A 27831-nucleotide genomic window follows, 5' to 3' on the forward strand; every position below is an offset into this window, starting at 1 on the left:
TTTTTCAACTTTTATAGATATTATTTATACAGGAAACCTTTTAAAGAATCAAATGATTATGACTATAAAAATAATGGATTTTATTAGAACAATGTGAGGTAAATCAGACACGGCCAATAAAAAGAAGACAATCTCTCCCCCATCACTGCCTAGTACAGTAGTCTACGTAGTAGTATTAAGAAAAAAACGTTAGATTTCTCAAAAAAAACGCCAGTCATCCTCTCCACTGCCGCCTCACATTCTTCTCTGGATAGTTCCCCACCACTGCCTCACAATCTCCTCCGTTCCCCATTCTCTCCACCACAACCAGCGCTCCCTGGTCAGGCCGCCCCCTCCCCTTCGTCACCACCGCCGGCGCTCCCTGGTCAGGCTGCCCTCTCCTTCGTCACCAGCGTCGCCGCTCCCTAGCAGGCCGCCCCTCCCCTTCGAATCAGATCGCAGAAGTGGCCGGGGAGATCCTCGAGCTCAGCATGCTCGCGCCGGTGGTAGGCGCTGTTGGATGCGGACGCGGAGGCTCGGGACTTGCACGCCCTACTCTACCCTGTTCCTTCCAATCCGGCCCTGAAGTGCTCGAGGAGGCGCTCGAGGTCGGCATGCTCACCGGCGACGCTGGGTCCCTCCATTCTCCTGGTTCCCTCACCGTCGCCAACATGAGCCTCTCCACCCTCTCCCGCGCGATTGTCCAGGTCTAGGTAATCTCTCTCTCCCTGACCCTGCCGTATGCTCCTCCCCGTCAATTCGGTTAGTCGCCAAGTGCATCGCCTCACTGAGATATCACAATGAATATTCCTTTTCAAGACTGTCCATATTTTGTTCTGTTAAAGGGCTTTGTTAAAAAATCTGATTTAACTGAGTATTATTCTGCTCTAAATTGCAGCCCCTTCTGGTTGTGAGTGGATCCAAGAGTTCACATGATGCGGTATCTTTTTGAAAGATGATACATTATCTTCATAAAATAAAGGAAGTTGGAGAAGTTATTACTGAAGAGGAATTCAGTGGTATGTGCTTCTCAAGAGCTAAACTGGAATAAGAAGTGCATGACTCTCATGTCTACACTAACTAATCAGGTAGCATATGCAAATTTTTAACCATACTACATCCAGATATGACATTTGAATATAAAAACTGGCAATTCATATTATAAAATGGAACAAAAATGGGTGTCGCGTTTATTCTTTAGAGAGTGTGTTTTCTATTAGAATGGTTCCTTTCAAGAATGTAATATGAGAAATCATCTGCTTAGTTGGTGGTTGTATTGATGATTCGGCCCTTAATGGTTCAGACTTCCCGAAGGAGAAGAAGGAGGTGCGGAAAGAGGATGGGAGCAACAAATCTGAATCAAAGAGTATGTTTTGTTGTGGATCTTCTATGGAATGTTGTTGCTAGTAACCAAGCATGCTTTCTCTTTAGTTCCTCTATGAAAGTAGCATCAAATTGGGATTTTGTTGATGATTTGCGAAGCTTAATTGAGACATAATTCTCTCAGTTCCCGCTTTTGCAAATCGTGATTGTTAGTTGAAGTCAGTTGGTTCTCCCGATCCCAGTTGCTTCTAATGCAGGTCTGTAGTCCTGAGTTTAGTGGGTGATTCTATACGATCTTGCGATGATTATAACTGCAACACTTGAGGGTTGGTAGTAGCACATGCCCAAGGCTTGATGAACTCGTATGGCTTTTGTTCTCTTTCTTTTGGAGGGGGGAACTCTTCCACTTGCTTCTGCCTTTTCATCAGCTTCCATGCTGCAGTTTGACAATTTTTATTTCGGTGTTATTTTTTGGGTTCCCTTTTCCCATCTTTTATTTTGTCGATGGGTCATTAAAACAGAAAACGGTGATGTATGAACCATTTTGACCAATGATTTATTCATTGTGTCCACCAGTGATCTTTTGAGATACTGACGCTTGTTTTTTTGGAATTAGGGGTGAGAATTACTTATCGATGACTCGGGCATCAACTCTTGATTTTCGGCGGAAGACACAGGGTCAGAACAACTGGTCTGGGCCGTTGCGCCCAGTAAATGCCATCAAAAATAAATTCCCTACCTACAAGAATGGTATGAATGGGATAGTCATCAAATTTGCTGATGAGCCAGAAACGCCATGACTTAAGGAGTCTGTTGCCAAAGAGACAGCAGATCTGCTTGATCGGTGATGCAACCAGGGTTAACGTTAACATTGTTGCTGCTCAAACATTGTCATGTGCCAAAGGATTATGGATGAAAGAGGATAAGAAATTCTACGTATTTCCAGAAGAAAGTGCATGCACGTACGTACATTTTGGAGAGCGTGGTTTGCATGCTACTAATGCATGTAAAGATTCCAGTTTTTTTGGAGATAGAAGAAACGAAGCATGCATGGTTAATATGGAGGATTTGCTAGCTGCTGGTACAAGGTTGCAAGTACACGAATTTTATTCAGTTGGAATTAAAGGAGATGGCGCTGATTACTACTTTGACATGCCACGCCCACCTGAAGAGATAGAAAGAAATTGCAGGAGGTTTGTGTCGTGGAGAACTCTATCCTTGTGTGCCTTGGGATGGGGTCCACCACAAACGGACCAACAAACAGTCTATGTTAATATAGAGATTAACTTGTCAAACTATAAGACAAGTAATCTAATAGATAATTTTAGAGTCCTAGTTTTAGAAGGTAGCTTTTCTTTATCTATCTATCTTGTACGTGAGATGGATGGTAGGATGTGATGCTTGTTTTCCAAGCTAGTCAGGACGTGTGACTATTATATAAAGTCAATCGAGTCTTTTGTAAAAAGGAGGTTAATTTTTGGATGAAATAGACACGATGTGTTTTTAGGGTAATACCCGTATCGAGTTTTGGGGGAAGCTGTCTAAAAATCCCTAAGTTTTGGAGGAAGCTTTAGAAAACCTCTGTGTTGCGATTTCTCTGCGAGGAAATTGTTTTGCGCGTGAGTACCGTCATCAAGATTGGTTTTCTCGTGCTGAGCCACAAGGTTCAAACCCTCTATTTCGTGTACATCGCGTGCGCGGGCGAGAGGTTACTACTACTGAAGGTGGAGTGTCGTGAAAGGTCGGGCCGCAACAACCGATCGGATCTCACTACGAGGTTCGGTCGATATCAGGTGGTATTCAGAGCATCAGGTTGTTCACGACACTATGGAGAAGATGGCAAGCACATCGTTATTCAGTAAGCTAAGCTATGGATTTCAGTTGGAGGAGGAAGGCCGTTGGACTGGACTTTTTCACACTCGTGTGGTGGTCAGAGAGAGATCATGTGCCATGACTATCGATCACATGAATTTGATCAACGCCGCAAGCATCGAGATGGTGGAGAAGTTGGATCTACCGACGGCACCACGAGCACGGCCGTACTTGTTTCGTTGGGGTCATGAAGAGCTCACTGTGACACACCAAACCAAGGTACCGTTTTTGTTGGGAAATTATTTTTGCGAGGTTTTATGTGACGTGATTCCGGCACCTATGATTTCATGTCACTTGTTATTGGGCGAGCCATGGTATAAAGAGCATGATGTTACGTATGATTGCAAATCACATAGATATACTGTCAGGAGGGGTAAGAAGTGCAGCCTCGCGCCAATGGATGAAGAGCGTTTTATTTCTTGGAGGAAAGAACATCTTGAGAAGATAAAGGAGCAGAAAGGAGAAGAAAAGAAGAAAGTCAAAATCGCTGAAATTTTTCCGGGCATCGTTCAGTCTACAGATAAAAATAGTGTTGAAGAGCTTAACTCGAAACCGAGGACGGTTTCGCTTGAAGGGGGAGAGGATGATGCAACCAGGGTTAACGTTAACATTGTTGCTGCTCAAACATTGTCATGTGCCAAAGGATTATGGATGAAAGAGGATAAGAAATTCTACGTATTTCCAGAAGAAAGTGCATGCACGTACGTACATTTTGGAGAGCGTGGTTTGCATGCTACTAATGCATGTAAAGATTCCAGTTTTTTTGGAGATAGAAGAAACGAAGCATGCATGGTTAATATGGAGGATTTGCTAGCTGCTGGTACAAGGTTGCAAGTACACGAATTTTATTCAGTTGGAATTAAAGGAGATGGCGCTGATTACTACTTTGACATGCCACGCCCACCTGAAGAGATAGAAAGAAATTGCAGGAGGTTTGTGTCGTGGAGAACTCTATCCTTGTGTGCCTTGGGATGGGGTCCACCACAAACGGACCAACAAACAGTCTATGTTAATATAGAGATTAACTTGTCAAACTATAAGACAAGTAATCTAATAGATAATTTTAGAGTCCTAGTTTTAGAAGGTAGCTTTTCTTTATCTATCTATCTTGTACGTGAGATGGATGGTAGGATGTGATGCTTGTTTTCCAAGCTAGTCAGGACGTGTGACTATTATATAAAGTCAATCGAGTCTTTTGTAAAAAGGAGGTTAATTTTTGGATGAAATAGACACGATGTGTTTTTAGGGTAATACCCGTATCGAGTTTTGGGGGAAGCTGTCTAAAAATCCCTAAGTTTTGGAGGAAGCTTTAGAAAACCTCTGTGTTGCGATTTCTCTGCGAGGAAATTGTTTTGCGCGTGAGTACCGTCATCAAGATTGGTTTTCTCGTGCTGAGCCACAAGGTTCAAACCCTCTATTTCGTGTACATCGCGTGCGCGGGCGAGAGGTTACTACTACTGAAGGTGGAGTGTCGTGAAAGGTCGGGCCGCAACAACCGATCGGATCTCACTACGAGGTTCGGTCGATATCAATCGGCGTCAGCGTCTTTCAGTCCGCGAGCTCGCAATGAAATTTGAGAAGGGCCTCAGTACTGCCACATTATTATCTAACGAGGTATGGGTCTTCCTGATTCCTGAACACTCATTTAGCAATTGGTTCAGTTATTACAGACCTTAAGTTATTGCATTGGCTTTAACTCTCAGGTTAAATGTAAACAAGTGGCTTTATTGGAGCGATACATCCTTCTGAATAATCTAAAGAGTGTATTGGAGTCACTGAGAGGTCAAGTAGCTGGCAAATATAAGGATGAAATTGAGGAATCGGTATCTATGGTTGGTTTTTCTTCTTTTGAACCATATTTACAGCCACGTGAAGGATTATTGTTCCTCAGTGCGTTTTTAGAGTATCTTTAATGACGCTGCAAGTGTTCTAAACTAACCAATATGGTTTCTTAAAAGAAGTCTCCAGCTAAATATATATGCCTAAATCATCCCTTTGTTTGCGAGCACTTTAATAGTTTGACACTTTCTATAGGTGGATATTTTAGCAGTTCAGCTGTCCAAAACAGAAAATGAGTTGCTTCAGCAGAAAACCGAGGTCACGAGAATAGCGACTTCACTAAAACTGGTGAGTTGATCCTTGTACTTTGGAAGTATCTTTATTCTATGGACCTTTGTAAGCACATTTTAGTACCATGATCCATTCTGTGTTCTCTGTTTACATTGTACTATCAAATGTCATGTGTATTTTCCCTGCTTGCTACTGGCTTTGGAGGAAAACTTAGTTCTGTCGTTTTTAAATGTAAATTATCTGCCATGATTAAGCAAGCCAAGCTGAAGTTTTGCCTTTGTTGGGACTTCTGAAACAGACTATCAAACAGTACTACAAATTTGAAATGGTGTTCTTTTCTTGCAAATGCACAACAAATTTTCAGGGGCCTGCCAATGGTTTGTTGAACAGCAAATTTTTAGGAGTTCTTCCTGATTTTCTTACCATGGTTAAGAAAATAACATGCTGGCAATAATTTGTGCGTAAAGCATGTTCCAATTCCTCTTGGATTGGCGCGTCGTTTTAGTATTTTTTATAAACATCATTTATCCATATCAAGTATGCTTAATCTTGGTATATTCCCATTTTTTCATTTTGACAAATCACTCTTTCTATATCGTTCACAGGCTTCTGAAGATGCTAGGAGAATTGTTGACGAAGAACGAACTAATGCACGCATGGAGATTGAAAATGCTAGAGCTGCTGTACAAAGAGTTCAAAAAGTACTTAAAGAGAAAGAGAACAGTTCACAAAGAATTAGAAAGCAGGTAAATTGTATATAATTTTATGAGCAACATATTATCTTGTTTTCTGTACTTTAGTACCAAGCTTACCTGGAACTTATGCCTGAATCTGTATTCCTTATATATTCTTTTATTTATGTCATATACAATTACTCCCCTTGACTTCTGTACAGTTTTTCTGTTCAAAAGCAGTGGTAGTTTATTTTAATTTGACTATGCAACCTTCTACATACTGCATCATACAGCAACAGATCTTCCTGCCCAACTTTGCTTTTATTGCTTGCTTGTCCAGATGCTGTGCTTTGACACTGTCCTCAATTTGTTATACTCATTGTATTACTTGCTCTATCTTGAGAATGTAGATTCATTCGGTTGGGATATAGTTGTTATTAAAGTATTACATATCCATTGTGAATAATTTTAGACTATTCCATCGAAGCATTTTGTCCTCATGCAATTTCTATTACATGTAATGACTTAATATTATGACTCTGATGATATATATCTTCAAGCAGTCCTATTATATTTGTTTGTTTTCTGGCATGTTGAAACACTTAATAAGTTATTTGTTTGTTTTTCTGGCTCAAATATATATATGAGATTTCATTAAAAAGTTAGGCAGTCAACTATGGTCATGACTTAAAAAGTTAGGTGTATGACACACATGCGATGTCCAGAATAGACTGTTAGCCTATAATATCTGAAAGAACTGTTTGTATTCAGTTGCAGCCCACCTAATAGGACTGCTTGATTCCGTCGAGTATGGAAAAAGCGAAAGGTATTTTACGGTCTCTTTTGCGTTCTTCTTCTGTTACTTGCATATTTTCTGTGGTATCATTCAAGTCATCTACTGATGTCTTCCTTGGGTTTCTCTCAAAAGCAAAAGGTAAAAACAACATGATAGCAAATGAGTATGGAAAAAGCACAATCATTTTACCTTCTATATTTTTATCTGCAATTACATCAGACGTGCCCGTAGCTTTAGGAGGATATGTTGATTCATTATGCGAGATTGATGTATCAACCGAGCTAGCTGGGTCATCTAATATAACATGCTTGGTTAGTATTTATTAAAATGGCTGAACCATGAATGCTAGGATGTAACATAAAATAATCTTACTTGAATTACAAAGGGGACGAAGATCAACTTTCCTGTGCTTATCATCTCACGTGGGTTTGATTAGCTGCCCCAACATATGATCTGCCCCAACATTAGTTCCTATTGTAATCCAGCATGGGCGTTCAGAAAGCAAAGAGAAGTTAAACATAATCACAAATAGTATGATTGTCAAATACGCACATATAACTAACGACATTGTAAATCCACCAAATATGTACCAGGGATCACATATGAAGATTGTTGAACATTTGTGATATCACATAGAGTACGGCGGTGAACAATCGGCCCGTCGTCTAGATGGTTTATAAAACCATCCGACTTCTTAGTGCGATAAGATGCCCGCCTCCACGCGTTGATAAGATCCCTATGGTCTACCATTTTTACAACAGGTATGAGAGTTAGAGAACAAAAAAAGTATGTACAAATCACTTAGGTAGATGTTGATACAACATCTATGAAACCAACACGGGGAACATCTATGAAGTCAGGTTACTATAACGATTAATTTGCATACTATAGGTATTCAGAAAAACCCAAGAGTAGTCAGCAAAATCACGCTTAAATACTTACCGGTCTTTGAAAGGGATGGCTGATTATCCTCTTGTAACCTGACCATATCCTCCTCTTTTTTCTTCCGATAAGATTCACGCCTCTATGCGTTGAACTGCTCCCTTGTTTCGCCAATGTTTTTTTCTTCATTACATACAACTATTGTTGCATGCTGCTCGGAAGTTTTGTCATCTTCATTACGTTAAGCGTAAAAACCACAAAACCCATTAAGCTCATCTGGGAAAATGGACTAAACCTCTCTGATCCGCTACCGGAGATGTCGATTTGGAAGCTGTATAAGCATGCCTGTGAATACCTTGAGTATCACCTCGTAGCTTAGTCATACCATCCTTATTATTCTCAGAATACGACGGAATCCCGTCGTTTGAAGGTTCCCGCCCTACATCTTAGCAATCAACAAAATATACGATATGCACGAAACATTAGCATCAATCTTGACACAGTCTTATACCTGCTCCCGTCGTGTAAATATCGTGAATATTTGCATGTAAGGGTATGAAGTTTGCATTGTAGTCTCCAACATTTATCCCGCTCGTAAGGACTGCAACACATAAAATGCATTCTGCCACTTTCAGAAATGCACGTGAGGCAACATTTATAACCAATCTTCGCACAGTATTATACCTGATTCCGTCATGTAAACGTTATCAACAATTTCAGCTACGGGTATGATGCTCGCATTGTGTTCTGCATCACTTCTCCCGCTTGTAAGACCTGGAAGACATTATGCATACAGTCTGTCACTGTCAGATATTCAGGTCTCGCAACTAAACAAAAACATGGTAGACTGCATCATACCTGTAGTTACGTCATCTTCTGGTTGATGTTCGCGTGCCGTGCTTTTTGAATTCCCCATATGCAACTATTGAATGGAAAAAATCATTAAGGCATAAATGGTAGTTCTTTGATGATCTTCACCAACATGGTAATTTCTTCTACATCTTTGACATTCTGCAAGGGTTATTGTTCTACATATATACTGCAACATGTTGCTAGCATATACTGCAATTGTATTTTATTCTACATATATACTGCAATGGCACTTTCATCTACATCTTCTACATCTCTGTACTTTATTAGAATGCAAGTGTTTTTGTTCTATCTTTAGTTCAGCACAAGTGGAAACATACTCTTGGGTCCTGTATGGTTTATGTTTTCTTTTTTGCCATATTCAGTCAAGTGCAGGATGCAGGATACTCCTTGGTACAAAAAAAATGCCAATTGCCAACTGTAAACATGTGTACTTGAGTCTATTTTTAACATGAAAAAAACCTAAAGTGTGTGCAACAGAAATCAATCTCGCAGGCGGATCCATCCCTGTGAAAGCACTTGCCATGGCTGTATGACATGCGATGGATGTATGGGCTGTGAGATGTATGAGATGCGATTGTATGGCATTTGAGATGTATGAGATGCGATTGACGTATGAGATGGTTTGTATACCTATTTTTCGGATCTAGGACGTGTTCTGGCCGGATCCTGGACGTGTCCGCGTATACTCGTCTAGGATCAGCGCCGGATCCTGGATCAAGGGCGAGGAGTTCAGCGTGGCGGCGAAGTGATGGAGGGCGGCGGCGACCTGATCCAGGACCAGCGCCGGATCGTCGAGGTGTTCAGCGCGGCGGCGAAGTGATGGAGGGTCGCGGCGACCTTGTCCAGGATCGACGCGGATGGAGGACGGCGAGTGAAGCAGGGGCGGCGACCTCGACCACGATGGAGGGCGGCGACGATGGAGGGCAGCGACTGAAGCGCGGCGGCGCAGGGATGTAGGGCGGCCACGAAGGGAGACCTCGCTCGATAACAGGACTCGTCGCTCCTACGTGCGTCCGCACGGTTTTTCTGTCGCTGGTTAACCGTCGTAGATTATTTTGTCACAGGTTAACCTTCGTACGTCTATTGAGGGTCACATGTGGATAGGTGCGGGTTCGGGCCTCAGGAGGAGGTTTTTTTGGTTTGTGGTGGCTTAGTCAGAGGTGGGAGGAGGTACCAAAATAAACCATGGGAGGTGGGACTAAAAAAACCTGGAAGCGAGACTACCAACTGCTCCCTTAGGAGTAGAGATATATATATATATACATAAACACTATTCTGATCACGGGATGAGAATAATATTCTGATCACAATCTGACCTGCCCCGCTAGTAGTACGTTGAACTTCCTTGTGAATTAGGTTAAACTTCCGCTAACATTGCCCAAATGGGGCTTGCGATATACCGTTGGAAAGGTATGGACACCGGTATCATGACCCAACTTAAATTTTTGGCAAAATGCAAGCGGTTTAAGAGCAGTTTTGAAAACCGTTTTTTCTTCACACAAAAAACGTGAATCGTATTTTCGATCACATTTCTAAACCCTTTATCGGAACGAGGCATATAATATGGCGTTGGAAAGCTGCTGCCAAACCGCTCCTTCCACATGTTGAAAGTTTTCTCTAATTCCCTATGGTTAAAGAGTAATTTGAAAAAACGTAAAATTTTGTAAACCGAATAGCTGAGTTCGTATTTTTTATGTCATTTCTAAACGGCTAATCCAATTGAGGCATATGATATGGCGTTGGAAAGCTCATGAAAATGCGCTACTTTTTCATCATGGTTTTTTCTAATTTTGAATGGTTTAAGAGTAATTTAGAAAATGGTCTAAGTCCTACCGAGTTCGTATTTTCGAGCTAATTTTTTAATCGTGCATCCGAATGCAGCAAATGATATGGCTTTGGAAAGCTTGAACAAATGCGAAACTTTTTGGTATGTATTGTTTCTCCCAATTCTTTATAGTTTTAAGTCCGTTTTGAAAATGGCGAAAAACATATTTTTGTCGTATTTTCTACAAACTTTAACGGAAAGGCGCAAATAATATCCCATTGAAAAGCTACGAAAAATGCAAAACTTTGTCATCTTGATGGTTTTATCTGATTCCTACCCGATTTCAAGTAATTGTGAAAATGGAGAGATCATTCATTCTGCCTTTATCGCGAAACAGATTCTTCGAAAATGCATCGCGTGAAGAACGTGAACTTCTCGTCGCGTTTACCTGAACTTCACTCTGCTTTTTCATGTGCTTTTTTTGCTCGTAGATCTCCATCCACTACTTGTAGCTCTCCATCCACTCATCGGAATTGAGCAAGTGATATACCGGTAGAAAGCTGATGTAAACATGCAACTTTCCCGTGTTGATCATTTTTTCATACTCGCGACGATTTTAAAAGTTTTTCATTTCAAATTCATTCACTATAGTAGTCGAACTTCCTGCTGTTTTCACATTGAACTTCTGTGGCATATTTTCGTTTGTAATTTTCTTATCCATTTCATCAGTGTTACACAAATGATATTTTTGTTGTACAAACCTCTCTCACAATATCTTTTTAACTTTCTCTGACCGAGGACTTTAACTTACACAAATGATTTTCCTACCGTTTTGAAATAAATTAGAAAATGACGAGATCATGATTTTCGCCTTTATTGCGAATGGAAACGCACTACATGAAGTAGTTAAACTTCTCGGGCATGTTTGTTTGAACCTCACTCTATTTTTGACTTGCTGTTTTTTGCACTGCGTGAAGTAGTTGAACTTCTGGGGCATGTCTGTTTGAACTTCACCCTGTTTCACTTTATTGTATTTTTCTTATACAAAACACACACCATGCAGTACATGAACTTCTGGATGTTATCAATTTGAACTTCTCTCTGGTTTGAGTGAATTATTTTAAAACATTTTTTATGTATTTTGGACATCTAAATACACGGTGAACCTCTCTCACAAGAATTTTTAAACTTTTCCTCGCCGAGCACTTGAACTTCTAGCAACCATTTTTTTCATTTATGAGTTGTTTTTAAAAGTGCAAAAAAGGGTGTTGTGTTTTTTATTTTTTGAACACGTAAATCCTAGGTTTTAATAAACTCTGAACTTCTCTGTTATTTCAATTTAAACTTTACCTTTTATATTTTTGAGTAAAGAATTGTATTCGATTTTTATACGAAAAAAAATTGAACATGGAAATACAAGGTGAACCTCTCCCGCAATAATTTTTGATATTCCCTGGACAGAGCACTTGAACTTCTTTTCAACTAACCTTTTAAGCTTATATTTTTTCTATACTTTTATTCTCACCCAAAATGCATTCCTTGCAGTATTAAACTTCTCGCTGTTTTCACCTTGAACTTCTGTCACATATTTTTGTTCAACCTCTCTCACGAGAATTTTTAAACTTTCTCAGGCCGAGCACTTGAACTTTTAGCAACAAATCTTTAGGCTTTGCATTTTCATTCTTTTTAATACCAAATTCACACTGTGTAGTATGTGAACTTCTGGCAGTTATCAACCTCAACTTCTGAGATCATGCCTTATGCCTTCGTCGGAAAAACAGAGTCTCCGAAAATGCACTTCGTGAATAGGTTGAACTTCTGGAGCAGTTCTTTTTTAACTTCACTCTATTTTTCCCATGTTTTTTACCCGTAACTCCCCAACCACTTACCCGGAATTGAGCAAATGATATACCGATGAAAAACTATTGAAAACATGCAACTTTCACGTGAAAAACAGAGAAATTGAGGTTTTTAAATAAGCATCACACAATTTTTTTAAAGATTGAACTTCATACTATTTTTTTTCTAAAAACTGAAATAATTTGAGTTTTGTGTATACGTTCCGTAATTCTGAACTTCTTGATTTTATTTCTTTAATAAGAAGCAAAATTTAAGTTTTTTATAAATATCGAACTTCTCTATTTTTGTAATTTCGAATTCTTGGATTATTATTTTTGTAATGAAAAATCATAGGTTTGTAATAAATATTGAACTTGTACGCTATTTAAATTTGAGCTTCCCGTGTTTCTTATTTAGAAATGGTGAAAATCCTTTCTTATGAATTTTTGAATTGCTCTATTTTTAAAATTTTCTTGTTTTTAAATTAGAAGCATTTAAGTATCTACTTCAAAGTTTTTATGTTTTTATGAACTAATCAGTTATTTTTGTTTGAATTTCTTATGATCTGCCAATCAGGAGATTTGGATTTTCCAATTTTATTGATTTCTCAACACACCATTTCTGAACGTACAAAATTAATTTTTCCTGTGAATATGGCCCTTGTTCTATACACTAACTTCAACGCTGTAGGTTTTGGACATCTCCATCTTTTTAGTGTTAAAAGATCGAATGATGTCTTTTTTATAAATGGGAAGACCCATTTTTTTATAACTTTTTGAAATGCACTATTTTTTTACTTTGACCTTCTTTTTTCATACTGAACATTTGAACTTCGCTGTTATTTAAATTTGAACCTTTGTGCCCTTTTATAAACAGGGAAATCATAGGTTTGTAATAAACATCAAACCGCCTCATTTTCTAAATTTTAACTTCTAAGTAATGTTTAGAAATGGATAAACATACAACACAAAATTATGATTTTTTCCATTTTTTCTTTCTTATACATTTCCTTTTTCACTTGAAAACTTTGATCTTATGCATTCTATTTGATCTCCTGTTTATGCTACTATTTCGAACTTCGCTGTCAATTTTTAAAAATTTTGATGTTACTTACCGACAGAGGTTTTATTTGAAGTTTTTACTGCCTTTTGACCTTGAAGGAAATATGCCCTAGAGGCAATAATAAAGTTATTATTTATTTCCTTATATCATGATAAATGTTTATTATTCATGCTAGAATTGTATTAACCGGAAACATAATACATGTGTGAATACATAGACAAACAGAGTGTCACTAGTATGCCTCTACTTGACTAGTTCGTTAATCAAAGATGGTTATGTTTCCTGACCATGAACAATGAGTTGTTATTTGATTAACGAGGTCACATCATTAGTTGAATGATCTGATTGACATGACCCATTCCATTAGCTTAGCACCTGATCGTTTAGTATGTTGCTATTGCTTTCTTCATGACTTATACATGTTCCTATGACTATGAGATTATGCAACTCCCGTTTGCCGGAGGAACACTTTGGGTGCTACCAAACGTCACAACGTAACTGGGTGATTATAAAGGAGCATTACAGGTGTCTCCAAAGGTAGATGTTGGGTTTGCGTATTTCGAGATTAGGATTTGTCACTCCGATTGTCGGAGAGGTATCTCTGGGCCCTCTCGGTAATGCACATCACATAAAGCCTTGCAAGCACTACAACTAATATGTTAGTTGTGAGATGATGTATTACGGAACGAGTAAAGAGACTTGCCGGTAACGAGATTGAACTAGGTATTGGATACCGACGATCGAATCTCGGGCAAGTAACATACCGATGACAAAGGGAACAACGTATGTTGTTATGCGGTCTGACCGATAAAGATCTTCGTAGAATATGTAGGAGCCAATATGGGCATCCAGGTCCCGCTATTGGTTATTGATCGGAGACATGTCTCGGTCATGTCTACATTGTTCTCGAACCCGTAGGGTCCGCACGCTTAAGGTTTCGATGACAGTTATATTATGAGTTTATGAGTTTTGATGTACCGAAGGAGTTCGGAGTCCCGGATGAGATCGGGGACATGACGAGGAGTCTCGAAATGGTCGAGACGTAAAGATCGATATATTGGACGACTATATTCGGACATCGGAAAGGTTCCGAGTGATTCGGGTATTTTTCGGAGTACCGGGTAGTTACGGGAGAAGTAATGGGCCTTGATGGGCTTTAGTGGGAAGAGAAAAAAAGGTTGCTGCGCCCCCCCTCCCCTTTGGTCCGAATTGGACTAGGGAAAAGGGGGCCGGCCACCTCTCCTTCTCCTCCTATTCCTTCTCCCTTCCTCCCCTCTTGGTGGACTCCTACTAGGACTTGGAGTCCTAGTAGGACTCCCTATCCTGGCCGCACCTTTGCCTTGGCCGGCCTCCTCCTCCTCCATCCTTTATATACAGGGGCAGGGGGCACCCCATAGACACAAGTTGATCCACGTGATCTATTCCTTAGCCGTGTGCGGTGCCCCCTGCCACCATATACCTCGATAATACTGTAGCGGAGTTTAGGCGAAGCCCTGCTGCTGTAGTACATCAAGATCGTCACCACGCCGTCGTGCTGACGGAACTCTTCCCCGACACTTTGCTGGATCGGAGTCCGGGGATCGTCATCGAGCTGAACGTGTGCTCGAACTCGGAGGTGCCGTAGTTTCGGTGCTTGATCGGTTGGATCGTGAAGACGTACGACTACTTCCTCTACGTCGTGTTATCGCTTCCGCAGTCGGTCTGCGTTGGGTACGTAGACAACACTCTTCCCCTCGTTGCTATGCATCACATGATCTTGCGTGAGCGTAGGAAATTTTTGAAATTACTACGAAACCCTACAGTGGTATCAGAGCCTAGGTTATTTATGTTGATGTTATATGCACGAGTAGAACACAAGTGAGTTGTGGATGATACAAGTCATACTGCCTACCAGCATGTCATACTTTGGTTCGGCGGTATTGTTGGACGAGACGACCCGGACCAACCTTACGCGTACGCTTACGCGAGACCGGTTCCCTCGACGTGCTTTGCACAGAGATGGCTTGCGGGCGACTGCCTCTCCAACTTTAGTTGAACCAAGTATGGCTACGCCCGGTCCTTGCGAAGATTAAAACGGAGTCTATTTGACAAACTATCGTTGTGGTTTTGATGCGTAGGTGAGATTGGTTCTTACTTAAGCCCGTAGCAGCCACGTAAAACATGCAACAACAAAGTAGAGGACGTCTAACTTGTTTTTGCAGGGCATGTTGTGATGTGATATGGTCAAGGCATGATGCTGAATTTTATTGTATGAGATGATCATGTTTTGTAACCAAGTTATCGGCAACTGGCAGGAGCCATATGGTTGTCGCTTTATTGTATGCAATGCAATCGCGATGTAATGCTTTACTTTATTACTACGGTAGTGATAGTCGTGGAAGCATAAGATTGGCGAGACGACAACGATGCTACGATGGAGATCAAGGTGTCGCGCCGGTGACGATGGTGATCATGACGGTGCTTCGGAGATGGAGATCACAAGCACAAGATGATGATGGCCATATCATATCACTTATATTGATTGCATGTGATGTTTATCTTTTTATGCATCTTATCTTGCTTTGATTGACGGTAGAATTATAAGATGATCTCTCACTAAATTATCAAGAAGTGTTCTCCCTGAGTATGCACCGTTGCGAAAGTTCTTCGTGCTGAGACACCACGTGATGATCGGGTGTGATAGGCTCTACGTTCAAATACAACGGGTGCAAAACAGTTGCGCACGCAGAATACTCAGGTTAAACTTGACGAGCCTAGCATATGCAGATATGGCCTCGGAACACGGAGACCGAAAGGTCGAGCGTGAATCATATAGTAGATATGATCAACATAATGATGTTCACCGATGAAACTACTCCATCTCACGTGATGATCGGACATGGTTTAGTTGATTTGGATCACGTGATCACTTAGAGGATTAGAGGGATGTCTATCTAAGTGGGAGTTCTTAAGTAATATGATTAAATTGAACTTAAATTTATCATGAACTTAGTCCTGGTAGTATTTTGCAAATCATGTTGTAGATCAATAGCTCGCGTTGTTGCTTCCCTGTGTTTATTTTGATATGTTCCTAGAGAAAATTGTGTTGAAAAATGTTAGTAGCAATGTTGCGGATTTGATCTGTGATCTGAGGTTAAATCCTCATTGCTGCACAGAAGAATTATGTCCTTAATGCACCGCTAGGTGACGGACCTATTGCAGGAGCAAATGCAGACGTTATGAACGTTTGGCTAGCTCAATATGATGACTACTTGATAGTTTAAGTGCACCATGCTTAACGGCTTAGAATCGGGACTTCAAAGACGTTTTGAATGTCATGGACCATATGAGATGTTCCAGGAGTTGAAGCTAATATTTCAAGCAAATACCCGAGTTGAGAGATATGAAGTCTCCAACAAGTTCTATAGCTAAAAGATGGAGGAGAATCGCTCAACTAGTGAGCATGTGCTCAGATTGTCTGAGTACTACAATCGCTTGAATCAAGTGGGAGTTAATCTTCCAGATAAGATAGTGATTGAAAGAATTCTCTAGTCACCATCACCAAGTTAGTAGAACTTCGTGATGAACTATGACATGCAAGGGATAACGGAAACGATTCCCAAGCTCTTCGTAATGCGGAAATTGACGAAGGTAGAAATCGAGAAAAACATCAAGTGTTGATGGTAGACAAGACCACTAGTTTCAAGAAAAAGGGCAAAGGGAAGAAAAAGGGGAACTTCAAGAAGAACAGCAAGCAAGTTGCTGCTCAAGTGAAGAAGCCCAAGTCTGATCCTAAGCCTGAGACTAAGTGTTTCTACTGCAAAGGGACTGGTCACTGGAAGCGGATCTACCCCAAGTGATTGGCGGATAAGAAGGATGGCAAAGTGAACATAAGTATATTTGATATACATGTTATTGATGTGTACTTTACTAGTGTTTATCGCAAACCCTCAGTATTTGATACTAGTTCAGTTGCTAAGATTAGTAACTCGAAACGGGAGTTGCAGAATAAACAGAGACTAGTTAAGGGTGAAGTGACGATGTGTGTTGGAAGTGGTTCCAAGATTGATATGATCATCATCGCACACTCCCTATTCTTTTCGGGATTAGTGTTGAACCTAAATAAATGTTATTTGGTGTTAGCGTTGAGCATGAATATGATTTGATCATGTTTATAGCAATACGGTTATTCATTTAAGTAAGAGAATAAACTGTTGTTCTATTTACATGAATAAAACCTTATATGGTTACACACCCAATGAAAATGGTTCATTGGATCTCGATCGTAGTGATACACATATTCATAATATTGATGCCAAAAGATGCAAAGTTAATAATGATAGTGCAACTTATTTGTGGCACTGCCGTTTGGGTCATATCGGTGTAAAGCGCATGAAGAAACTCCATAAAGATGGATTTTCGGAATCACTTGGTTATGAATCATTTGATGCTTGCGAACCGTGCCTTTTGGGCAAGATGACTAAAACTCCGTTCTTCGGAACAATGGAACGAGTTACTGACTTGTTGGAAATAATACATACCGATGTATGCGATCCAATGAGTGCTGTTGCTCGTGGCAAGCATCGTTGTTTTCTGACCTTCACAAGATGATTTGAGCAGATATGGGTATATCTACTTGATGAAACATAAGTCTGAAATAGTTGAAAGGTTCAAAGAATTTCAGAGTGAAGTGGAAAAATCATCGTAACAAAGAAAATAAAGTTTCTGCGATCTGATCGCGGAGACAAATATTTGAGTTACGAGTTTGGTCTTCAATTAAAACAATGTGGAATAGTTTCACAGCTCACGCCACCTGGAACACTACATCGTTATGGTGTGTCCGAACGTCGTAACCGCACTTTATTTGATATGGTGCGATCTATGATATCTCTTTACCACTATCGTTTTGGGGTTATGCATTAGAGACAGCTGCATTCACGTTTTAAAATAGGGCACCATCTAAATCCGTTGAGACGACACTGTATGAACTATGGTTTAGCAGTAAACCTAACCTGTTGTTTCTTAAAGTTTGGGGCTGCGATGCTTATGTGAAAAAGGTTTCATCCTGATAAGCTCGAACCCAAATCGGAGAAGTGCGTCTTCATACCCAAAGGAAATTGTTGGGTACACCTTCTATCACAGATCCGAAGGCAAGACATTCGTTGCTAAAATGGATCCTTTCCAGAGAAGGAGTTTCTCTCGAAAGAAGTGAGTGGGAGGAGAGTAGAACTTGATGAGGTAATTATACCTTCTCCCTTATTGGAAAGTAGTTCATCACAGAAATCAGTTCCAGTGATTCCTACACCAATAAGTGAGGAAGTTAATGATTATGATCATCAAACTTCAGATCAAGTTACTACCAAACCTCGTAGGTCTTCCAGAGTAAGATCCGCACCAGAGTGGTACGGTAATCATGTTCTGGAAGTCATGTTACTAGACCATGATGAACCTACGAACTATGAGGAAGCAATGATGAGCCCAGATTCCACGAAATGGCTTGAGGCCATGAAATCTGAGATATGATCCATGTATGAGAACAAAGTGTAGACTTTGATTGACTTGCCCGATGATCGGTGAGTCATTAAGAATAAATGGATCTTCAAGAGGAAGACGGACGTTGATAGTAGTGTTACTATCTACAAAGCTAGACTTGTCGAAAAAGGTTTTTGACAAAGTTCAAGGTGTTGAATACGATGAGATTTTCTTACTCGTATCGATGCTTAAAAGTCTGTCCGAATCATGTTAGCAATTGCCGCATTTTATGATTATGAAATTTGGCAGATGGATGTCAAAAACTGCATTCCTGAATGGATTTCTGGAAGAAGAGTTGTATATGATGCAACCGGAAGGTTTTGTCGATCCAAAGGGAGCTAACAAAGTGTGCAAGCTCCAGCGATCCATTTATGGACTGGTGCAAGAATCTCGGAGTTGGAATATACGCTTTGATAAGTTGATCAAAGCATATAGTTATTGTACAGACTTACAGTGAAGCCTGTATTTACAAGAAAGTGAGTGGGAGAACTACAACATTTCTGATAAGTATATGTGAATGACATATTGTTGATCGGAAATAATGTAGAATTATTCTGCAAAGCATGAAAGGATACTTGAATAAAAGTTTTTCAAAGAAAGACCTTGGTGAAGCTGCTTACACATTGAGCATCAAGATCTATATAGATAGATGAAGACGCTTGATAAGATTTTTTCAATGAATACATACCTTGATAAATTTTTGAAATAGTTCAAAATGGAACAGTCAAAGAAGGAGTTCTTGCCTGTGTTGCAAGGTGTTAAGTTGAGTAAGACTCAAAGCCCGACCACGGCAGAAAATAGAAAGAGAATGAAAGTCATTCCCTATGCCTCAGTCATAGGTTCTATAAAGTATGCTATGCTGTATACCAGATCTATTGTATGCCATACCACTGAGTTTGGCAAGGGAGTACAATAGTGATCTAGGAGTAGATCACTGGAGAGCGGTCAAAATTGTCCTTAGTGGAATAAGGATATGTTTCTCGATTATGGAAAAAGGTTCGTCGTAAAAGGTTACGCCGATGCAAGTTTGACACTAATCTAGATAACTCTAAAGTCTTGATCTAGATACATATTGAAAGTGGGAGCAATTAGCTAGAGTAGCTCCGTGCAGAGCATTGTAGACATAGAATTCGCAAAATACTTACGGATCTGTATATGACATACCCGTTGACTAAGATTCTCTCACAAGCAAAACATGATCACACCTTAGTACTCTTTGGGTGTTAATCACATAGCGATGTGAACTAGATTACTGAATCTAGTAAACCCTTTGGGTGTTGGTCACATAGCGATGTGAACTATGGGTGTTAATCACATGGTGATGTGAACTATTGCTGTTAAATCACATGGCGATGTGAACTAGATTATTGACTCTAGTGCAAGTGGGAGACTGAAGGAAATATGCCCTAGAGGCAATAATAAAGTTATTATTTATTTCCTTATATCATGATAAATGTTTATTATTCATGCTAGAATTGTATTAACCGGAAACATAATACATGTGTGAATACATAGACAAACAGAGTGTCACTAGTATGCCTCTACTTGACTAGTTCGTTAATCAAAGATGGTTATGTTTCCTGACCATGAACAATGAGTTGTTATTTGATTAACGAGGTCACATCATTAGTTGAATGATCTGATTGACATGACCCATTCCATTAGCTTAGCACCTGATCGTTTAGTATGTTGCTATTGCTTTCTTCATGACTTATACATGTTCCTATGACTATGAGATTATGCAACTCCCGTTTGCCGGAGGAACACTTTGGGTGCTACCAAACGTCACAACGTAACTGGGTGATTATAAAGGAGCATTACAGGTGTCTCCAAAGGTAGATGTTGGGTTTGCGTATTTCGAGATTAGGATTTGTCACTCCGATTGTCGGAGAGGTATCTCTGGGCCCTCTCGGTAATGCACATCACATAAAGCCTTGCAAGCACTACAACTAATATGTTAGTTGTGAGATGATGTATTACGGAACGAGTAAAGAGACTTGCCGGTAACGAGATTGAACTAGGTATTGGATACCGACGATCGAATCTCGGGCAAGTAACATACCGATGACAAAGGGAACAACGTATGTTGTTATGCGGTCTGACCGATAAAGATCTTCGTAGAATATGTAGGAGCCAATATGGGCATCCAGGTCCCGCTATTGGTTATTGATCGGAGACATGTCTCGGTCATGTCTACATTGTTCTCGAACCCGTAGGGTCCGCACGCTTAAGGTTTCGATGACAGTTATATTATGAGTTTATGAGTTTTGATGTACCGAAGGAGTTCGGAGTCCCGGATGAGATCGGGGACATGACGAGGAGTCTCGAAATGGTCGAGACGTAAAGATCGATATATTGGACGACTATATTCGGACATCGGAAAGGTTCCGAGTGATTCGGGTATTTTTTGGAGTACCGGGTAGTTACGGGAGAAGTAATGGGCCTTGATGGGCTTTAGTGGGAAGAGAAAAAAAGGTTGCTGCGCCCCCCCTCCCCTTTGGTCCGAATTGGACTAGGGAAAAGGGGGCCGGCCACCTCTCCTTCTCCTCCTATTCCTTCTCCCTTCCTCCCCTCTTGGTGGACTCCTACTAGGACTTGGAGTCCTAGTAGGACTCCCTATCCTGGCCGCACCTTTGCCTTGGCCGGCCTCCTCCTCCTCCATCCTTTATATACAGGGGCAGGGGGCACCCCATAGACACAAGTTGATCCACGTGATCTATTCCTTAGCCGTGTGCGGTGCCCCCTGCCACCATATACCTCGATAATACTGTAGCGGAGTTTAGGCGAAGCCCTGCTGCTGTAGTACATCAAGATCGTCACCACGCCGTCGTGCTGACGGAACTCTTCCCCGACACTTTGCTGGATCGGAGTCCGGGGATCGTCATCGAGCTGAACGTGTGCTCGAACTCGGAGGTGCCGTAGTTTCGGTGCTTGATCGGTTGGATCGTGAAGACGTACGACTACTTCCTCTACGTCGTGTTATCGCTTCCGCAGTCGGTCTGCGTTGGGTACGTAGACAACACTCTTCCCCTCGTTGCTATGCATCACATGATCTTGCGTGAGCGTAGGAAATTTTTGAAATTACTACGAAACCCTACAGACCTCTCCAGCTTTTCATACATGAACTTCAACTTTTTTGTTATATTTTTTGTATTGTTCTAATTTTTTCAAACTTCCCTAATTCTCTTCTCCAAACTATCATTTTTTATTAGATGTCCTTTGAACTATGTTTCGCTCGACAACAGTGCTTGAACTCAAGATTCTTTTGTTCCGAATGTCTTTTTTTTGTGATTAGTGGGTTTGGTGGTAACTCGCGTAAAATACTCGTCCATCAAAAAAACTTTTTAACTAGTGCACCGTTCATAGAATGCAAGTAGCACTAGCAATACCACCGTGTGCTCTTTTCCAAATAAATGGTATTTTCTTATATACAGAGCCGTGCATCTTTTCACACCACACCTTTTGATCTTTATCTCTCCATCTTATATCCTAGGATTAACAACCACCACACGTTTATTCCTTGTTCTCTCTCCTTACTGTAATTTGTCTCTGCTCATGCATACGAAGGTAGCATATTGATGCAGCAACGCGAGCTAGAGAAGTTCAGGCTCACATTGGGTTCAGCCGCCGGGCGGACCATGGTCACACCAACTCAGAGAGGCTAAGCTCGGGAGGTGCTTGGCCACGCTTGGCAACAGCGGCATGGTCCTCGGCGTTGTGCACCCTGTACTCGTTGTGCCGCTAGACGCAGCATCCCGGCATCTCTGTAGCGATCTGCACATGGAGGCGTACGTACCTTGCAAGCAAAACTGAACTTCTACTTGGCACGCAAGGTGGACGTGCAGTGAAATGATGTTGCGGCGCACAGGTGGCTTGATAGGCAGCAGGCAGAGGAAGCCCTTGTTCCATGAGGCGCTGTCTGCATCCCCACCGGAGGAGCACGAATCTCGACCTTCAACTTCTGTGCAGTCCGACCTTCTTTTACTTCATAGCCCGACCTGCTACGTCTTCACGAAGGATGGAGCACTGGCATGCTCTGTTTGGTGGGAGACGTCGACGCTTCAGATGTAGCCGGCCTCGAACACATCTGCTGTGATAGGATTGCCTCGGTGCAGATGGACTGACGACAATCGCGTTGAGAAACATAAAAGTGAGGAGAGATGGCCGCCCACATGTACTACTAGCGAGCGAGCTGACGGACTGCGCGCGAAGAATGGATGAGGAGACGACTTGTGGACGGCGTAGGTCGCATCAGCGGTGCAAATGGCACACCGGCCGCACCTGCTAGGGAAGCTGCAACCATGGCACATGTGAGGAAGGGCGAGCAGTGCAGGGGCTTCCCATGGCGCTTCGGAGGGTTATGCTTGCGACGCAGTGCGACGCGCGTGGTGGGGGAGGGTTCCCGGCGGCCGGTGGCGCGCGGGGTGGCTGCGGAATCCTGAGGACCGCGGCACCCGAGGTGGCGGCGGGATCTCGAAGGCCGGCATCGCACGGGGTGGGGGTGGGATCCTGGAGGCCGTCGTCGCGCGGGGTGGCAGTGGGATCTCGGAGGCCGACGTTGCGCGGGGTGGCGGTGGGATCCCGGAGGCCGGCGGCACGCGGGTGACGGCCAGATCTTGAAGGATGGTGGCGCGCGCGGTGGGCGTGGGGATCCGGGGGTTGGGAGGTCCAGGACGAGGGGTGCGTGAACTTTCTTTTTCTCTCTACCGGTTCAGGTGGGTTGCGTTTTCAGATTCAGAAACATCCCATCGGGCCCTATATAGGGCTGCTGTGATCCAAATAACTACTATTTTGATCACGGGATCAGAATAATATTCTGATCACTACATGAACTTCCCGAGTAACGCGTCTGACCTTCCTCGAGTATTAGGTTGAACTTTAGCTAAAAGGTGTCCAAATGGGGCTTGCGATACACCGTTGGATAGCTATGGACATCAGTATCATGACCCAAATTAAATTTTTGGCAAAATGTAAGCGGTTTATGAGGAAAATAACATGATGAAAGTTTTCTCTAATTCCCTACGGTTAAAGAGTAATTCGGAAAATCGTAAAATTTCGCAAACCGAACACCTGAGTTCGTATTTTCGATGTCATTTCTAAACGGCTAATCCAATTGAGGAAAATAATATGGCGTTGGAAAGCTTATGAAAATGCGCTACTTTTTTATGTTAAAAGTTTTTTCTAATTTTCAATGGTTTAAAAGTAATTTAGAAAATGGTACAAGTTCCACCGAGTTTGTATTTTCGAGCTAATTTTCGTCCAAATGCAGCAAATGATATGGCGTTGGAAAGCTTGAAGAAATGTGAAACTTTTTTGTATATATTGTTTCTCCTAATTCATTACGGTTTTATGTCAGTTTTGAAAATGGTTAAAAACGTATTTTTGCCGTAATTTCTACAAACTTTATCGGAATGGGGCAAATAATATACCGCTGAAAAGATACAGAAAATGCGAAACTTTTTCATGTTGATGGTTTTCTCTGAATCCTGGCCGTTTTCAAGTAATTTTGAAAATGGCGAGATCATTCGTTCTGCCTTTATCGCGAAACAGATTCTTCAAAAATGCACCGCGTGAAGAACCTGAACTTCTCGGCATGTCTACTTGAACTTCACTCTGTTTTTCACGTGTTTTTTTTGCTCGTAGCTCTCTATCCACTGCTCGTAGCTCTCCATCCACTCACCCGAATTGAGCAAGTGATATACCAGTGGAAAGCTGCTGTAAACACACAACTTTCCCGTGTTGATCATTTTTTCATACTCGCGACGATTTTAAAAGTTTTCATCTGATATTCATTCATTGCAGTAGTTGAACTTCCTGCTGTTTTCACGTTGAACTTCTGTGATGTATTTTCGTTTGCAATTTTCTCATCCATTCATCAGTATTACACAAATGACATTCCTTTCGTACAAACCTCTCTCACAATAATTTTTTTAACTTTCTCCGATCATGGACTTGAACTTATCACAACAAAAAATTGGACCTTGCCTTTTTATTCATTTTTCTCATATTAAACACACACCATGTAATACATTAACTTTTTCCATTTTTATAATTTGATTTTTTATTTTCTTTTTTGAAATCAAATTGGTCCCAAATAATAATTGAACTTCTTTGTGGATTGAGAGAATTATTTTAAATCACAAAAAAATTTCTTTTTTGTGTTTTCGAACATTGAAATATGCGGTGAACCTCTCTCTCAAGAATTTTTGAACTTCCCCGGACAGAGCACTTGAACTTATTTCAACAAACCTTTTAAGCTTTTATTTTTCTGTACTTTTATTCTCACCTGAATGCATTTCTTGCAGTAGTTGAACTTCCTGTTCTTTTCACCTCGAACTTCTGTCATGTATTTTTGTTCAACCTCTCTCACAAGAATTTTTGAACTTTCTCGGGCCGAGCACTTGAACTTCTAGCAACAAAACTTTAGGCTTTGCATTTCCATTCTTTTTTTAATACAAAATGCACACCACGTAGTACGTGAACTTCTAATAGTTATCACTCTGAACTTTTGAGATCATGCATTCTGCCTTCATCGGAAAAAAGGAGTCTCCCAAAATGCACTTCAGGAAGAGGTTAAACTTCTGGAGCAGTTCTTTTTGAACTTCATTCTGTTTTTTGACGTGCTGTTTTTTGTCCGTAACTCCCAAACCACTTATCGGAATTGAGCAAATGATATACCGATGAAAAGCTGTTGAAAACACACAACTTTTTCATGTTGATTAGTTCTTCATACTCACCATTCATCATAATATAGCATATAATATATCGTTGGAAAGCTTATGAATAGGAGCATCTTTTTCATGTAGACAGACATTACAAATTTTTGTCGTTTGAGAGTAGTTTCAAAAATGGCAAAAACAACGTCGTTTTTTGCATGTTTTTTACATGTAATTGAATGTCGGACGTCTCACCCTAGAGATCTTGAACTTCACTGGGAGGAGCACGTGAACTTCTTGCAATAAACCTTTTAATCTTTTTGTTTTCTATTCTTATATTCCTATCTAAAACACATTTCGTGTGGTAGTTAAACTTCCCGCTATTTATACCTTGAATTTCCATCATGTATTTTTGTTCAATCTCTCTCACAAGAATTTTTGAATTTTCTCGGGCCGGGCACTTGAACTTCTAGCAACAAAATTTTGGACTTAACCTTTTTATTCTTTTTTTCTCATATGAAAACACACATTATATAGTATGGGAACTTCTCAACTTTTTTATTTGGAACTTCTGTGTATTTATTTTTAGAAACAAGGGAAATAAAATGGACCCATTTTTTACATTCCCTTTTTTATAAACATTTGAACTTCGTTGTTAGTTAATTTTGAACTTGAGTTTTTTTTTAAAAAAGGAGGGAAAATCCATTTATTTATTGATTTTTAAACTGCTTATTTTTCTAAATGTGAACCTCTTAGAAAAAAGAAAAGTCCATTTTTAAAAAGAAGTTAAACTTGCTAAACAGAATTAAGAATTTTTCTACTTTATAAGGATTTAATATGTTGTATCTTTTGGGAACTTTTTGATTTTTCATTTGGACACCTTTTATGCATTTTTTTGTTCTCGATGAAATCGCCTAGGTGCTTCTTTTTTTTGGATGAAATGTTTCCGTATGTGATACCTCCGAACTTAGAATTTTCTGAAACATGAACTTCATGTGATTTTGAAAAGCAAAAAATTACACGAGAACATACATGCACAGTGCAACACCAATTCGTAGCACACACAACACTATGTGCTAGTACGCGCATGCAAGCATTACGCTGGTGGAGGTGCTTTGGTAGCAGCGGATGGAGTTGTGGCTGCGAGTCGCGTCCCGTCGGCGTCGGGAGGTTTGTTGATTTTAGTATCGGGGAAAAATGTTATAAGCACATCGTATGGGTATATACAACTATACAAGTCACCTACAACAATACAAGCCTGCTGTCCTGAAGAAACGTACAATAGTATAGTGTAGAACAAGAAAGATTTCATGTAGAACAAGAAAGATTATATCTTTTTTCAATGCGTGCACGAAATATTTTTTGCATTTACAAAGAAAATATTTTGAGCACAAGTAAACGCACATGAAAGTATGAAACCATTAACCAACGGTATGTATTATGAGGTTTCTAGTTAGGAGTAAATATATGGAGTTTGCACCATGCTTTAACATTTTCTTCATAGTATACCATCACAGCAACAACGGTTCCCTTCGCAGGAATTAACATGCGTGCTCAACTTAGACACACAAGTGTGTAGCATTTTTTTTGGTAGAGAAACATACCAACAGGGAAGAGCCAAAACAACCTAATCCTCTGTTCAAAGTTTGACAAAACCTCATTGATAAGAAAATAAGAAACAACAAAGTTGTATTGTCAAACGTTGTTCATCTCACACAAGTCTTATTCCACTATTTTTTTTCCCTCTCCTCTGATCATGATTTACGCACTAGAGAACCTCATTTTGAAGCACTACGCGATTTTTTCCACGAACAGAATGTATGAACTTCCAGGAACCAGAAATATTTTTCTGAACTTTTCTCAGTTACAGTATTTTGAATTTCACGATATTGAGAACATGAACTTCAGAACACACACTATAACATAAATCAATCAAAATGCAGTGATTCTTCAAAAATAGAATAATACCATCACTGTACACAGAATGAGGAAAGAGAGAGGGTGATTTTTGTTCACGGTTGTGCTCAGCACTGCGCGGGAGGAGTCTCGACCCGACGTGTGAGGTAGGTCGCCGGCGGCTGTGAAGCACAAGGGGGAGGAGGAGGAGGCACCTCCGAGATCCAACGATGCCGGTGGATGGTGGTTGGAGTCCGGGACCGCGTAGAGCTCGGGACGAGGAGCCTCCACATGGCGCTGGATGAGCGGCAGCGGATGGAATCCAGGGACCGGTGACGGCGCTCGGGATCCAGGACGCTGCGGCGGCGCCCGGGGATCCATGGCCCAGCGACAACACACGGGGATCCCGGGGCCCTGCGGCAGCTGGATCAGAGGGTGGAGGAAGCTCGCCGGCCGTGGAGGAGGAGGGTCACGCGACGGCCGTTGGCGAGGAGTGGAGGTGGCCGCGAGGGAGGTGAACGGCGGCATGCGGGGGTGCTAGGTCCCGGCGGCGCCGGTTGGGGCAGCGCGGGGGCGACGGCGCCGGTTGCGGCGGGGCAGGTTGGGGCAGAGTGCGAGCGGCGCGGTGGCGGC

General features: G+C 41.1%; 1 protein-coding gene and 1 long non-coding RNA gene across 3 annotated transcripts; both read left to right on the plus strand.

Annotated features, from left to right (window-relative positions):
• The first annotated feature begins 224 nt into the window (after positions 1–224).
• LOC119297361 lies at positions 225–2141 on the plus strand. Its single transcript, XR_005145636.1, has 4 exons — positions 225–692; positions 878–1067; positions 1283–1345; positions 1919–2141. It is a non-coding gene; the product is annotated as an uncharacterized LOC119297361 (long non-coding RNA).
• Positions 2142–4711: 2570 nt separating this feature from the next.
• On the plus strand, positions 4712–8537 carry LOC119301594 (stomatal closure-related actin-binding protein 1-like). Of its 2 annotated transcripts, XM_037578586.1 has the most exons (6): positions 4712–4788; positions 4878–5006; positions 5209–5301; positions 5850–5990; positions 6690–6744; positions 8317–8537. In XM_037578586.1, the coding sequence occupies exons 1-5, from the start codon at positions 4741–4743 to the stop codon at positions 6702–6704; spliced, it is 426 nt and encodes a 141-aa protein (XP_037434483.1). In that variant the 5' UTR covers positions 4712–4740; the 3' UTR covers positions 6705–6744; positions 8317–8537. The 2 variants fall into 2 exon arrangements, with proteins under 2 accessions (XP_037434483.1, XP_037434482.1); XM_037578585.1 differs by lacking the exon at positions 8317–8537 and having other exon boundaries at positions 6690–7839.
• The last annotated feature ends 19294 nt before the right edge of the window (positions 8538–27831 follow it).

This window comes from Triticum dicoccoides, chromosome 5A, assembly GCF_002162155.2.
Source record: "Triticum dicoccoides isolate Atlit2015 ecotype Zavitan chromosome 5A, WEW_v2.0, whole genome shotgun sequence".
NCBI classification, from domain to species: Eukaryota; Viridiplantae; Streptophyta; class Magnoliopsida; order Poales; family Poaceae; genus Triticum; species Triticum dicoccoides.

Bases quoted from the DNA above. Each gene is read 5' to 3' on its own strand.
- LOC119301594 (XM_037578586.1), top strand. From the start codon at position 4,741: ATGAAATTTGAGAAGGGCCTCAGTACTGCCACATTATTATCTAACGAG. The intron at 5,007-5,208 runs GTTGGTTTTTCT...CACTTTCTATAG, and splicing joins TTGAGGAATCGGTATCTATG to GTGGATATTTTAGCAGTTCA. The intron at 5,302-5,849 runs GTGAGTTGATCC...TATCGTTCACAG, and splicing joins TAGCGACTTCACTAAAACTG to GCTTCTGAAGATGCTAGGAG.